General features: G+C 40.7%; 2 protein-coding genes across 4 annotated transcripts in view; one reads left to right on the top strand and one right to left on the bottom strand.

Annotated features, from left to right (window-relative positions):
- The window catches only part of LOC104594565 (uncharacterized), a 62,236-nt gene extending 52,852 nt beyond the window's left edge, over positions 1-9,384 (top strand). For all 3 annotated transcript variants that reach the window (XM_088897545.1, XM_088897544.1, XM_010254901.3), the window contains one exon: positions 8,947-9,384. In XM_088897545.1, the coding sequence (XP_088753671.1) occupies positions 8,947-9,162 (216 nt within the window). In that variant the 3' untranslated portion in view covers positions 9,163-9,384. The remainder of the gene's footprint in view (positions 1-8,946) is intronic.
- A 1,054-nt stretch (positions 9,385-10,438) lies between these two features.
- On the bottom strand, positions 10,439-13,388 carry LOC104594564 (heat shock cognate 70 kDa protein 2). The gene is made up of 2 exons (XM_010254900.3): positions 12,941-13,388; positions 10,439-12,373 (listed from the first exon to the last, which is right to left on the bottom strand). The coding sequence occupies exons 1-2, from the start codon at positions 13,152-13,154 to the stop codon at positions 10,641-10,643; spliced, it is 1,947 nt and encodes a 648-aa protein (XP_010253202.1). The 5' UTR covers positions 13,155-13,388; the 3' UTR covers positions 10,439-10,640.
- Positions 13,389-15,673: the final 2,285 nt, after the last annotated feature.

Here is a 15,673-nt window from a genome sequence, read left to right as displayed (position 1 = left end):
AAGCATCAAATTTTCAAAAGGCGCATGCTTGGGCTAAGGTGCAAGGTGCACCAGGCGCACGCGTAGGACCTGGGCGAGGCGCCTACCCTAAAATGCAGCTCGCCTGTGTGCCTAGGTGCGCACTAGGCGTGCGCCTAGGACCTGGGTGAGGCGCCTACCCTAAAATGCGCCTCGCCTGTGTGCCTAGGCGTGCCTCAGGCGCGCCTTTTAAATCACTGGGATCACTCTTATTAGAGCCACCTTAGTAAATCTCCTAGTTTACTATCTCTCGATGTTTAGTATGCCTCAAGCTATTGGGAAGAAATTAGAGAAGATAATGAGGGATTTTTTGTGGGAACCTGATGAGAAGAAGAGAGATCATTTAGTTAGATGGGAAGTAGTGACTAGAAGGAAGGATTTGGGAGGGTTGGGCATTGGAAGACTTAAGGAAAGGAATGAGGCTATCTTGGGCAAGTGGTTATGGAGTTCCCAGGTGAGACAGACAGGCTTTGGCACAAAGTGGTAACCAGTATACATGGGCTCTCAGAGAATGGTTGGGATGCTGGAGTTTCCATCCGGGCGTCGAGCTATTCACCATGGAAGGCAATTCACAAACTTTGCCCTTTGTTTCTCAGTCATATCAGATTTAATCTTATCTCAGGTAACAAAATCAAATTCTGGGAAGATATTTGGGTGGGGGAATCTTCTTTAAAAACCCTTTTCCCCTCAGTTTTTGCTCTTTCCTCCCTCAAAGGTAGATCCATTGCTGACTTTCTTGCCCCCTCCCCACCCTTGTATGGTCTGACCTGGAACCTGAGACTTCGCAGAAATGGCTTAGAAATGGATTTTTTGTCTTCTCTACTTCATGTGCTTGATGGGGTGTGGCTCGACACTTCTAAACAGGACACTATACTTTGGTCTCCCCGTCCTTCAGGTGTTTTCAGTTGTGCCGCTTTTTTCAAGTCTTTGTCTTCTCCTGCCCAACCTGTGGAACCCTTCCTTTTACGGGAAGTTTGGTGTCGACCTATTCCTCACAAAGTGGGTGCTTTTTGTTGGGAAGTCTATCATAGTGCAATTAACACTAATGATCTAATGCAGAGGAAAAGACCTGGTTGGTGCCTTTCACCAAATTGGTGCTATTTATGTTAGTCAAATGGTGAGAATGCCTTTCATATTCTTGTTTCCTGTCCTCTTGCTAGTAGCATTTGGGATTGGTTTTTCTACCTATTTGGATGCATGTGGGACACCCTGATGAGTTTGGAAAGATTGTTTGTTTCATCTACTTTTAGATGGCCAAAGCGAGGGAGAATGATGAGGAGATGCACAAGGGCAGTAGTGCTATGGGAGGAAAGAAATCAGAGATTATTTGAAGATAAGGAAAGATGCAAGGCAGAACTGATAGAAAGTATTATGATGAAGGTGATCTCATGGGTGAAAAAACTGAATTTATTTTCAAATTTTACAGTGGATGATATGATTAGAGAAGAAAAACGGCCTTTTGAAAAGAAAGGACTGTTTAAAACTTGCAGAAAATCAAAAGTAGCAGAAATCAGGTTTCAAGAGGAGAGAAGAAGAAGAAGAAGGTGGTGCAACTAGGGTTCGGAGAGAGAGATTTTCGAACATAGCCTTCTCTCTTACACCCCTAATTCCATTTCATTAAGTTAAACTTTAGTAATTTATAAGGAGGCCCCTAGTTGGGCAGAAAATTAAAAAACATAACATAAGAAAGAATAAAGCCCAGATTAAGGCCCATTACAGCAAAGAGCAGAAAATTAAAAAACATAACATAAGAAAGAATGAAGCCCAGATTAAGGCCCATTACAGCAAAGAGTATAAAATTAAAAAGCATAACATAAGAAAGAATAAAGCCCAGATTAAGGCCCATTACAGCAAAGAGTAGAAAATTAAAAAGCATAACATAAGAAAGAATAATGCCCAGATTAAGGCCCATTACAGCAAAGAACATAGAAGATACAAAGGATAAACAGCCTATGGGCCATTCGGGCCATCTTCTCTACAATTGAGGAATTGGAGGATAGTTGCTTTCTCTTCCTCGGCAAAAAAGAAGATCCTGAAGGAGTGGATGCCCCCTGAACCAGGCTTTATCAAATTGAACTTTGATGGCGACAGTTTTGGAAACCCAGGAAGATTTGGAATCGGAGGGGTTATAAGAAATGAAAGAGGAAATGTGTTGGGGCTGTATTCGGGTCCCATTGGAATTTCCAATTCCATTACAACTGAACTGAAGGCAATGGTATATGGGATACAAAAAGCTAAGGAGATGGGGGTGGAAAGGTTGGTTGTGGAAGGGGATTCCAAAGTTATCATTAGTTGGCTAAAACATGACAACACACCCTGGATATTCAGAAATGACATCAAGAAGATTAAAAGTCTATCCATGGACATGCAGCTTTCAATTCAGTGGACCCATAGAGCAGCAAATGGATTTGCAGACCAGCTAGCCAAACAAGGGGTGAACAGGGATCACTGTTTCTGGGCTCAACTGTAAGAGTGAAAAATCAACTTAATAGTGGATACACTATAGTGGGGTAGCCGAGGCTACTCATAAACTGTAACCCCTGTAATTTCTTTTCATTAATGAAATTTCTTTTTACTGATACAAAAATTGGACGGCTGGCCACTCGTGTTCATGGCTGGCCGGAGGCCACTCTGGTGGGATGTTTTATAGGAGGATTAAGGGACGATATAAGGATCGAGGTAAAAACCTTGCAACCAACCACCTTGATTGCGGCGGTTGGCCTAGCAAAGCTTCAGGAAGAGAGGCTAGACCGACTTAAGAAGTTTGGGAAGCCCATTGGACCTCAGGCGGGCACAGTACAAAGAAATCCTTACCCCAAGACTGAACTGAACCCAAGTCCACTTCTTCCAACCCCTTCCATTCCAACAACTACTGCCACTAAGCCTGCACCAACCACCAAGAAACTGGGAGCATTGACCCTTCCTTATCGGAAATTGTCATGGACAAAGATGCAGGCCAAAAGGGAGAAGGGCCTTTGCTATAACTGTGACAACAAATTTGTTCCGGGTCACAAATGCTAGGCCCAATGTGTACCTCCTGCAAGTAGAAGAGGAGGAGCTTTAATCCCATATTGAAGACCTCGGGGTCCAACAGATGGAGGTGGTACCGGAAGTTGAATACTATGTTATTTCCCTTCATGCTCTGGTAGGATACCAAACCCCAAGAACCATGCGGGTCCATGGACATATCTTGGGGAGGAGTGGTTGTTTTGATTGATAGTGGGAGTTCTTTGAATTTCATTACTCCCAAACTAGGCTAACAACTTGGGTTAATGATTGAGACCGTTCCACCATTTGCCATCAATGTAGCCAATGGCCACCATATCACTTGCGAAGGGAGATGTAAGTCAATTGAACTTAAGATTCAGGGGCATACTTTTAGAGTGAACCTACACCCCTTAGAATTCACGGGAGCATATGTGGTTTTGGGCATACAGTGGTTGCAGTTATTGGGTCTTGTGGTATGTAATTGGGCCAATCTGACAATGCAATTCACATATGAGGGAAGTTCCTATATCCTAAAGGGGGTTAAAAACCAACCCATAACCACTGATAGCTTGGAAGTTATCCTCAAAAACTGCCAACACAGTGCTACCCCCTTATTAGCATGGGCTCGATGCCTATTGGGCCTACTGTCGTCCCTTCCCCTGAAGACATAGGCCTTCCTTCGGATCAAGCCCAACAACTTCAGCTGTTACTCCAAGCCTATCTGACATTTTTCAAGAGCCCACTACCTTGCCCGCCCCTCGAGCTCACGTTCACAAGATACCAATCCAACCTGGGCCCCTACCCGCCAATGTCAGACCTTACCAATACCCCCATTACCAGAGGGTAGAGGTGGAACGGATGGTGAATGATCTATTAAACAAAGGATTTATCCGGCCCAGCAGTAGCCCATTCTTGTCACCTGTTATTTTGGTGAAGAAGAAAGACGGTAATTGGAGATTCTATGTAGATTACAGAGCGTTGAACAGCATCACAGTAAACGACAGGTATCCAATACCCTTGGTTGAAGAGCACTTCGATGAGTTGGGCAAAGCTAAGTATTTTTCCAAGTTGGATCTGCAGTCAAGCTACCATCAAATCCGAGTACATCCAGAGGACGTTCACAAAACTGCGTTCTGGACCTCGGATGGGCATTTCGAGTTCCTAGTGATGCCTTTTGGTTTGACCAATGCACCTTCTACATTCCAAAGGCTCATGAATGAGATCTTTAAGCCCTACATGCACCTATTTGTGCTTGTTTTCTTTGATGATATACTTGTTTACAGCCCGAGTTGGGTCACTCATTTGGAACATTTGCAGTGTGTATTAGGCTTACTCCACCACCATCAATTGTTTGCTAAACCCTCAAAGTGCTCCTTTGGACAGATTCAGATTAGTTACTTGGGGCACATAATCTCTGATGAGCGGGTGCGCATAGATCCAGAAAAGATAGACTGCATGGTCACATGGGCCAGGCCCACCTCTCCACGGGCCCTCAGAGGTTTCGTAGGGCTCATCGATTATTATCACCGGTTCATCAAAGGGTATGGGATCCTTGCATCCCCCTCACTCGATTGTTGAAGAAACACTCCTTCGAGTGGGATTAGAAAGCTGAAGAGGCCTTCCAATTACTCAAGAAGGCAATAACGACACCACCTACTTTGCACTTCCCGATTTCAACTTGGAATTCGTGGTGGAGGCTGACGCATCAGGTAGGGGAATAACTGTGGTCCTAATGCATCCAGATCGGCCTCTGGCCTACTTCAGTAAGGCCCTCTCTCCTCGAGCTCAAGCCAAGTCTACTTATGAGAAGGAGCTCATGGCGATTACTCTAGCAGTTCAGAAATGGAGAGCATATCTCCTAGACTGAAGGTTTATTGTCAGGACAGACCACCACAACATCAAACATCTACTGGAGCAATGAGTCTTGGGCCCTGACCAACACAAGTGGGCCTACAAGTTGTTGGGGTTTGATTTTGTCATAGAGTATAAACCTGGGCCTTCTAATACTGTGGCAGATGCACTCTTCCGGGCAGATAACCTTCATGTGATGGGTGTGTCCCAGCCAACCTATCCCTTGACAAACCAGCTAAGACAAGAGGCCCATGATGACCAACACCTGGCTTAGATACGGGCCCAAACCCATGAAGGTTCCACACTTACTTCAGGGTATGCCGTGAAGAATGGTATTCTCTTCTACAAAGGCCAAATGGTGGTATCTGAAAGGTCCAAGTACCACCAAGAATTGCTACGGCTATTTCATGACTTGGCCCAAGGGGGTCATTCCGGAGCTCTTCGCACCTATAAGCGATTGGCAACCCATTATCATTGGAAGGGCATGAAACGTATGGTACAGGAGTATGTTGCAAGTTGTGCAACGTGCCAACAACAGAAGTATAGCATGCAGACACCGGCTGGGTTATTGCAGCCTCTGCCCCTACCAGAGAGAGTTTGGGAAGGAGTTACCATGGATTTCATAATTGGGCTTCACACATCCCAAGGGAAGTCGGTAGTGTTGGTAGTGGTAGACCGGTTAAATACGTATACACTTTATTGCCTTCTCCCGACCCTACTCAGCAATCACAGTGGCCCATGCCTACATACAGGAAGTGGCCAAACTCCACGGAACCCCCCACTCCATTTTGACCAACTGAGATCCCCTCTTCATGAGTACCTTTAGGAAGGCCTACATCACAGCCCAAGGGGTTCAAATGCTACACAACCAGCTATCACTCCCAGATGGATGGACAGTCTGAAGTAGTCAACCGTTGCTTGGAAACATATCTAAGGTGCTTTGTGGGAGATAAACCCAAGCAGTGGGCCCAATGGTTACCATGGGCCGAGTATTGGTATAATACCACGTTCCAAATCTCAGCTGGAACTACCCCCTTTAAGGTGCTCTACGGATGTGACCCCCCATCCATCTTACCTTATGAAACGGGTATGTTGCCAGTAGCCGAAGTTGAAGCTCAGCTAAAGGCAAGGGATAGCACACTGAAGGTCCTCAAATTCCATCTACAACAGGCTCAGCAACGCATGAAGCTAGCCTATGATAAGAAGCACCAGGAGTTGGAATTCTCTGTAGGGAGGGAGGTCATTTCATCCAAACAAATCAAATATCTAATTCCATAAAGCTGCAGCAAAGGGACAAGATATCAGTACGTGGTAACAATCCTCATTTTGATCTTTATAGAGGAGCAATACATTGTGTACTTGGGACAAAAGTATGCTTTGTCTCTCTGAGGTGAAGGAATGCACTTAGACAAGGCATGATGGGTTGATGGTTGAATGCTAAAACATATAATTAAGAGGTCTCAAAGTTCAAATCCTTTTACCACATTTTAAAATGTGTAGCCATTTAGTGACCCAGGCAGGTTGTGAAACTTGCTGGATTGTTGAAACCCAGCCAGTTTTCAACAGGTCGGCCAGGTTTTGACCCGTTCCACCAGTTTTTCAAAAAATGAAAACTGGAACTTTTAAAAATTGTCCAGTTCCCAGGTTTACCGGTCTGACCATATGGTCTGGTCCAAGTCTTACAACATTGCCATTGTCCATTTCACTATATATGTACCTACTTTGTATGGCACTAGGGATACTGTATATTTCCTACATCACCTATTAACATTATCACTCCTTTGTATCTGGGATTTTGGAGCGAAATCCTAATTTCATCAAAGAAGAATTTTTAAAATCTTGGGATCCACCTGAGAATGGCTTCCTTAAACTAAACTTTGAGGGAAGTAGCTTTGGTAATCTAGGTCCCTCCTGAATAGGAGGGGTGACAAGAAATGATAGTGGAGTAATTTTGGGAGTTAGGACTATATTCAGGCCCTCTCAGCCTAAGGAATTCCACAACAGCTGAATGGAATGCCATGGTGTTTGGGATGCAAAAAGCTTTTGAAGTAGGAGTCAATAAGCTGATAATTGAAGGAGATTCAAAAGTAGTCATCAGTTGGCTGAAACAGTATGAAAAAGCTCCATGGTACTTTCAAAATGAGATAAAAAAAGGTTAGAAGACTGTCAAGAAACATACAGGTGGATTTCCAGTGGGTGCCAAGGTCGAATAATAGTCTTGCAGATCAGTTAGCAAAGCAAGGGGTAAACAGGGCAGTGTGTTTGGGCTCAATTGTAATGCTTAAACTCAAATTTCTTGGTTTGCTTAATTTGTAGTGGGGTAGCTGAGGCTACCCAAAATTGTACTTATTTCTCTATTTAATAAAATCTTTTCTGGTACTGATCCCAAAAAAATAAAATCCTAAGGTCTTCTCAAATGTACTGTGGACTCTGGAGACTTCAAAGGACCTTATCCACCCTTAAACCAGTATTTCAAAATCGGTTTTGGAAATGGAATTGCTTTTCCCCTATGGCTGGTGGGTCAGCAGTTTCACTGTTTGGTCAAATGAGCCAACTTATGATATCATAAATTATAAATAAAAATATGAAGTAAAAAATATAAAAATGGAGTAAAAATACAGAAAACTGCTGAAAAATTGGGCATGTCTATCGCATTGTATAATCATCATATTGAATAAAACAAAGTGTGAAAATACGGAAAACACAAAAATAAAGGACTTGGATATTAGGTTTTTTGGATTTGGATGGAAGATCTGTTAAGGAGTGACAAGGAATGTAGATTTGATGAAATGGTAAAGATTATTAGGCAATTTGATAGGTGAGGTAATTTTAGCTCAGATCTCCAGATTATAGTGCAAAATGGTGAACATCAAAAGGATTGAGGTGCCCATTGATCCCCGTTTTATTTTCCCATCATAATGCATGTGTTCAAGGTGGAGAATACATTTAGTTGTTTTCTGTGATTGTTCCAGTATAGAATTTTCTTTTCTTCCCCTTAACAAACATTAGCAATTAGCTGATTATTATCTTTGAGGCCTATGCGTAATCACACCTCTCAAGGTAATGTGCAAAGCAACGAAGGCAGCATTATGCTGGATGGTATGGGAATAAAGGAATAATAGGATATTCTTGGAAAAAAAAAAAAACAGAACAGTAGAGGAAGTGATTAACAGCACCAAGGTGAAAGTAGCTCATTTTTTAAAATCCTTGGACAGCTTTCAAGTCCTCTCAGTCACAGACATTCTAAGAACCTGGTCTGAAGTAGCATAGTCCTCAAGAGTGAGACAAAGTAAGGCTGGAGTGTAAACCACCAGAAGGCAATAAAGTGAAACTGAATTTTGATGGAATCTCCCTTGGAAATCTGGGACTTTCAGGTATAAGAGTAATCAGAAATTCTGAAAGGAGGATACTAGTTATATTCTAGGACCGATTGGCATGGGGAATTCACTGAAGGCTGAACTTTTGGCATTACTACAAGGTCTGGGGCTAGCTAAATAGATGGGATACAGGCATATTGAAGTGGAAGGGGACTCAAAAGTGATCATTTCCTGGGCTGCATTTGCAGCCATACCCTGTGAACGTTTAAACATGTGATTAGGGAAGTGGAAAAGATAGCAAAGGAGGTTGAGGCTGAATTTAAATGAGTGGTGTGCAAATGGGTTAGCTGATTATCTAGCAAAACAAGGGGCATTGAGACAACAATTATCTTGGGCTGCTTTGTAACGAGGGACAGAGAGTGATTAAATGGGATCATCACTCCCATTACCAAGTTGTATAAACTATTTCCATTCTGAAATTTGAATAAAATTCATGCTTACTGATAAAAAAAAGGTGTACACTGCCTTTACAAGCTTAAGTGCCTCGTGTACCTTCAGGCTTTAGCCCATTAAAAACAGTGAAAAGTACAACACATACCAAGTTATTCTCTAAATCATCCTACTATCATCTCATTGAATTTCCACACGAAGCTCCTTTGTTTTGGGAACAAAATAAATAAAAACTATTTCAACTTTTTTTAATAGAATTGAATTGCTATATCAACTTCTTTGCCTCATGAAAATAGATATATTGTTTTGCATTCACATACAGGATGCGTTTATGCTGTCTGTAGACCGGAGAGGATTTGATGTGCTGGGTAAGGTTCCTAGTCTGGTGACAAAAGATGGTTTTGGCGGATTCCAGTGGAAGGAGCTCCGGTTCACTTTCAAGGACGAGGCACGGGATATTGAAACATTCTGCCGTCTACTTGTTGAAATGGAAGAGGAAGCTCTGAAGAATGTTAAAAGTTACAGTGGCCTAGGATAAGTATCAACAATGATACTGGATATCGTTTACAAATTACAACTCTCTCTCTCTCTCTCGCCGTGTGAAAAAAGAAAAATGGATTATCGAGGAAAACTCTCAACTGGACCATGGGATTGGATTTCCTAATCCACTTGCCTAGTCCCAAGTGGGGGGGTTTCGTCTCTCCATGAGAATGTTCCTATACTCCAGAAACTTTATCATAATGGGATTCTAGATTATGCATATTCCTTATTTTTGGTAGAATCAACATATTCAAAACGACACATCCGATCAGGTATCACATCATGTCATATGAAGCAAAGGCATACTTAATGCAAAAAAAAAAAAAAAAACGGAAAAAGTACTGACAGGCCCAATACAGATTTCTGAATTCTTATTGCAGATCTATAAATATTCAAAATGTCAAATGTCTCTACTCTATGCACCAATATCCGTCCGTGCAAGTGCAATTCTGAACTGGCACTTACTCCAATTGTACTTTGGGCCTAAAAATTCTGACCCTGGGCTGAACCGTCATTCTCCCCAAAAAAAAGATCAGCCAAAGATCAGCCAGTAGGTAAAGACTGGATACCACCTAGGGACTAACTGCATTTGATTATCAATGACCCCAAGCAAACCAGAGTGCATTCCACATAATTAACACACCGAAAACAAGTTTTTTAGTCAACGACCCCAATCAAAGAAGGGTGCAAAATTTTTTTTTGCTGAAACCTTCCCTAAAGTTTTTAATTGTTGTTAAAACCTTCTGAATTTTTTGATATAGTTGCAAGTAGACACTTTGATAGAATCTTCTAAAATACTCGTGCAGTTGTTTTTGACAAATATTTATTTTTCAAATTTTCTTTAATATAAATCACTACCTCTTTTTCTGATATTGATTTATTTTTCAAATTTTACTGTAATTTTTTTTTATAAAAATTAGTCAAATGTATGGATATTTCAAGAGGATCTACTTTCAACTGATTCATCAATTACGCTTTTTTTTCCTCCAAAACCAAAATCCCTGGACAATCACAAAGCAGGATAACAGATATATTTGGCATGTTCGTTCAATTTTGAACTCCGTAATTTAAATCCCAAGATCCAGGCATCCAGCCCTGAGGTGTGCGAATCGAAGACCAAGCTATCACTGTAAATTGTTGGTTGTGGTCTTGTGGGCGTATACCAAAAGTATTACCACCATCGCGGAAGTTAATTAGTGGTCAAAGGACTTCTCGAGGCCCAGCCATAGAGCCAACATATAGAGCAATTAGAAAAAGATCAGACAGAACAAGAATTGAAGAAAAGATAGCCAAGTCACAGTACCCAAAAAAGAAAAGATAGACAAAATGCATTGCCCCATTATCCTCGGGCAATCTAGACAAATTCAAAGTTCACAACAAACCATCGCCACAACCCACTTAACATCATATTGTAACAAGAATCAAAATGAAAAGATTATCCTTTAGCACACCACCCGCACCCTTAACATTAGTTTCTTAATCAACCTCTTCGATCTTTGGTCCAGCACCACTCCCACCGACTGAAGGACCTTCATCATCCATCCCACCGCCCATATCAGGCCCAGCTCCCTGGTACATCTTGGCGATGATAGGATTGCAGATACTCTCCAGCTCCTTCATCTTATCATCGAATTCATCTGCTTCCGCTAGCTGGTTGCCGTCCAACCACTGGATGGCCTGCTCAATTGCATCCTCGATCTTCTTCTTGTCGGCTGGGGCAAGCTTGGCACCAATCTTCTCATCCTTTACTGTGTTCCTCATGTTGTACGCATAGTTCTCCAATGCGTTCTTGGACTCCACCTTCTTCTTGTGCTCCTCGTCCTCAGACTTGTACTTCTCTGCTTCCTGGACCATCTTTTCGATCTCCTCCTTCGACAATCTACCCTTGTCATTGGTGATCGTTATCTTGTTCTTCTGCCCGGTGGTCTTGTCCTCGGCAGAAACGTTCAAGATACCGTTAGCATCTATGTCAAAACACACAGTGATTTGAGGAACACCTCTGGGAGCCGGCGGGATGCCTGAGAGTTCGAATTTTCCCAACAAGTTGTTATCTCTAGTCCTCGTTCTCTCACCCTCATACACCTGTATCAACACTCCAGGCTGATTGTCAGAGTAAGTAGAAAACACCTGCTCCTTCTTGGTGGGAATGGTGGTATTCCTGGGAATCAACACAGTCATAACACCACCTGCTGTCTCCAGACCAAGCGAGAGAGGCGTAACATCCAGGAGCAAGAGGTCCTGAACCTTCTCATTGCCCTCACCACTCAAGATAGCAGCCTGGACTGCAGCGCCATAAGCAACGGCCTCATCAGGGTTGATACTCTTGCACAGCTCCTTCCCGTTAAAAAAGTCTTGCAACAGTTGCTGGACCTTGGGAATCCTAGTAGACCCGCCGACAAGAACAGCATCGTGAACAGTGCTCTTGTCCATCTTCGCATCCCTAAGACATTTCTCAACTGGCTCCATACACTTTCTGAAGAGATCCATGTTGAGCTCCTCGAATCTGGCACGGGTGATGGTGGAATAGAAGTCGATACCTTCGTACAAAGAATCAATCTCAATGGTGGTCTGGGCAGTGGACGAGAGAGTCCTCTTTGCCCTCTCACATGATGTCCTGAGCCTCCTCAGAGCTCTAGGGTTTCCACTGATGTCCTTCTTGTGCTTCCTCTTGAACTCTTGAACGAAATGGTTCACCATTCGGTTGTCAAAGTCCTCTCCTCCGAGGTGAGTATCTCCGGCAGTGGCCTTAACCTCAAAGATACCCTCTTCAATGGTAAGGAGGGAGACATCAAAGGTTCCACCACCAAGGTCAAAAATGAGAACATTCTTCTCGCCAACACTGCCGGCCTTCTTGTCAAGACCGTAGGCAATGGCAGCAGCCGTGGGCTCATTGATGATACGCATGACATTCAGCCCAGCGATGACACCGGCATCCTTTGTGGCCTGACGCTGAGAGTCGTTGAAATAGGCGGGAACCGTGACAACGGCATTCTTAACGGTCGAGCCAAGATAAGCCTCAGCAATCTCGCGCATCTTCATTAGGACCATGGATGAGATCTCTTCAGCAGCAAACTGTTTCTCCTCACCCTTATAGGTTACCACGATCATGGGCTTGTCACCAGGGCCGGCAATAACCTTGAAGGGCCACAACTTAATATCACTCTGAACAGAAGCATCACTGAATCTCCTACCGATCAAACGCTTTGCATCTAAAAATGAATGGAAGGGAAAATTAGAAGACCAAAAACCCCAACCCAGTGTAGGATAGACAGATTCTCGCAAGAACAGCAAAAAAATTACACACTTAGACATTCGAGTAACATAAACTCTAGATGGAAAAACTATCACTAATTAACCGTTACAGAAGGCAAAAAAAGGTTAGAACCTCCAGATGTAATGTTACATATAAAAAAGAGTTGAAAACACAACCAAAAATAGAGGCGCGAGACCCGCATGGAAAGCCCTACTCAGGGACGAAAGTTATAACTGAACAAAACAAGATGGACAGAAAAGATAGAACCCATTCAGCATGAGATCTAAACTAAGACATCCAAAAAACTCAACTTTGAAAAAAAAAAAACAGATCCGAAATTTGAACTACTCAAACTTAAATGACGTCCAGTAATTTTAAAACAGACGTTGAACTAAAACTTATACACGGCATTCTAGCACTCAGTAAGAAATTTAATCTGCAGGAAAAAAAATTCCAAGATATTCAACTTAAATGGAGCAGCATACAACGATAATAGATCTGGGGGCAAAAGCCTTAAACTTACCGAAGACGGTGTTGATCGGGTTCATGGCAACTTGATTCTTCGCTGCATCTCCGATTAACCGCTCGGTGTCTGTAAAGCCAACGTAGGATGGAGTGGTCCTATTTCCTTGATCATTGGCGATAATTTCAACACGATCGTGTTGCCATACCCCAACACAGGAATAGGTTGTACCGAGATCGATTCCAATCGCCGGACCTTCACCCTTACCAGCCATTCTTCTCGCAAGAACCGATTAAAGAACGGGAAAAACAAATTACAGACTACGCGGAAAAGAACAACTAAAGCTTGCGCTAGGGTTAGACGAAAGAATGGGTGGGAAAAAGAAAGAAACGTTCGTTATATAGCTAGTTTAGGTTTGTTTGTGTTTCCAGAACATTCGATATCCAGTGTATCGTGACCGTTGGATCAAAAAAGTAAGCAAGCCTAAGAAGACTTGACTTTGTTTAAAACGGGAAGTGCACAAGTTATCCTTTATCTTTATAAAAGGTGAGATCTGAGAAATCGGTTTGAATTCTAGAAACATCGAATAACAAAGTTTGTAATTCTTCCAGATGGTTCCAGTTCAGCGATTGCCGATTGGCCCGCCTGAACCTACCCGTTTGTTAATTTGACCTTATGACTCCACTCAAAAGTTTCGTGGCCGGATCCGGATGGGTGGGCTGGTGGCATATAATGGTTAGTTGCTGAATGCTGATGAGTGATGACTTCCATAATCCAGGTCTTGTGTATTGAACTCTTCGAATCTTTCATTATAAAGACGCACAGTCCATATAGGAATAAGGTTCAAAGTATGGTCATCGTGTCGATGGTTTTCCGATATATCCCTTGATTGTATCGGGTCAAATCCTGGTTCGGAGGGTAATTAGGCTTTAAACCGATTTTTTTGAACTAATTTCAAAAAATAAATAAATAAACAAAACCTCAAAAAAGTACGAGGACGGTATCGGATTTGATATGAGTAAGGTAAATCCATAGCCAATAGTGTACCGTATTTGAAAATTTTACATGGCATCGGACCCCGTTCCATTCAAATCCCAGCCCATAGAAGTTACACTTTATCCGATTACGGATGGATAGGATAATGGAAAGAATTCGGCTTTATAAGGGGTTTGGAATCTGAATTAAAACCTGTTGTTGGGTACAATCCAAATCTAATTCTCATCCCTAGTGGAATTTGGAATGGTATTTACTAATTCCCTATTTGAGGGAGGGAGGTCATTTCCTACCCTCCATTTCAGCTAATTCCAATTTGCGTTTGAAACAAACGAACAAAGGGAATAGACCATTCCAATTTCCGATTCTGATGAATTTCGATTCTAATTCCAATTTCAGTTCTGATGAAATTTTTATGATTAGTGAAATTAGAAGTTAGTAAATATAAGCTTGAGTGAGGTTTGATCTAAGGTTCAAAGTATTGAAAACGTAAGTGTATTAAAAAGACAATTTTAAGATACGTATTGGAATATGCCTTGAATACACATGCATATGGAAGAAAAGCTAAGATACGCATAGATACGCTTGGAAACATTATAAATACTTTAATAAATCATAAAAATATATTAACAATATAAGACCTCAATGAGGTGTATATACATTAAATTAATAGATTTTAATGGTTTTATGAAAAAAATATATTATAGTTAATTATAATTTCATTAAAAATCCTATGCTTAATTATAATTTATAAATTATAATTCTTAAGTTTTAATGTCTTATGGGATGAGAAAAATCCAACTCTCCTGTCCAACCATAAAACATGCATTGGCACAACTTCTATGTGAAAATATAACTAATAATTATTTATTGTTTAAATAATTATTATTTATTATTCATTTCAAAAATTATAAAAAATAAATAAGCATTATATAATATATTCAAAAAATAGTTATTAAAGAAGAAATTTCAATTGTGGATATGATAGATTATCAATAGAATTATAATATATTCAATCATTGTGATCAAATGATAAAATATAATTAACTATTTATTTATATTTTAATTCTAAAAAAATAAAAAAAATAATTATTAAAGAAGAAATTTCAATTGGTTTATGGATATGATAGAACATCCGTAGAATTATAATATATTCAATTGTTATGATCAAATGATAAAATATAATTAAGTATTATTTATTTTTTTTATTCTAAAAATATAAATAATATATATATATATATATATATATATATATTAAAGAAGAAATTTCAATAGCTATATGGATATGATAGATAAATCCATAGATCTAAAACATATTTAGTCTTTATAGGTAGAGAAAAAACTTACATTTTCAATTTTTTGTTAATTTATATTTTCCCCAAATATCTTCATGAAATTTCCATAAATATACTGATAGCACAAAAAAAATGTGATTTTGAATGTAATAAATGTAGATCAACATAAATTTAAACATTCAAGAAAAAAAGAAATTACAAGATATTATAAAAGATTGAAAAATTTTACCTACTTTTGCCATATTTTTTCAAAATTTGAAAAATCTTAAAAAAAATAACGATTCGCACTTGTTTCTTGCAAAATTTTGCAAATCTAGCACTCTACGAATGAAGTTTGGAGTTTTTGAATCATTTGGGGTGAAAGAAGGCCTATTTAAGGGAAAAGAAGCTTGCTTTCCCCCCTTTAATTTTTTTTTTTAGTTTTTGGCCATATCTTTTTTGTTGATATGCTACTAATACGCTCCGATACACCCCTTGTTCGCCCTGATAGACCCCGATATGCATG

Source organism: Nelumbo nucifera, chromosome 2 (genome assembly GCF_055504915.1).
Source record: "Nelumbo nucifera cultivar China Antique chromosome 2, China Antique-T2T, whole genome shotgun sequence".
NCBI lineage: Eukaryota > Viridiplantae > Streptophyta > Magnoliopsida > Proteales > Nelumbonaceae > Nelumbo > Nelumbo nucifera.
This window is presented reverse-complemented; position numbering and strand designations above follow the sequence as displayed.

Bases quoted from the DNA above. Each gene is read 5' to 3' on its own strand.
- LOC104594564 (XM_010254900.3), bottom strand. From the start codon at position 13,154: ATGGCTGGTAAGGGTGAAGGTCCGGCGATTGGAATCGATCTCGGTACA. The intron at 12,374-12,940 runs GTAAGTTTAAGG...ATTCATTTTTAG, and splicing joins CCCGATCAACACCGTCTTCG to ATGCAAAGCGTTTGATCGGT.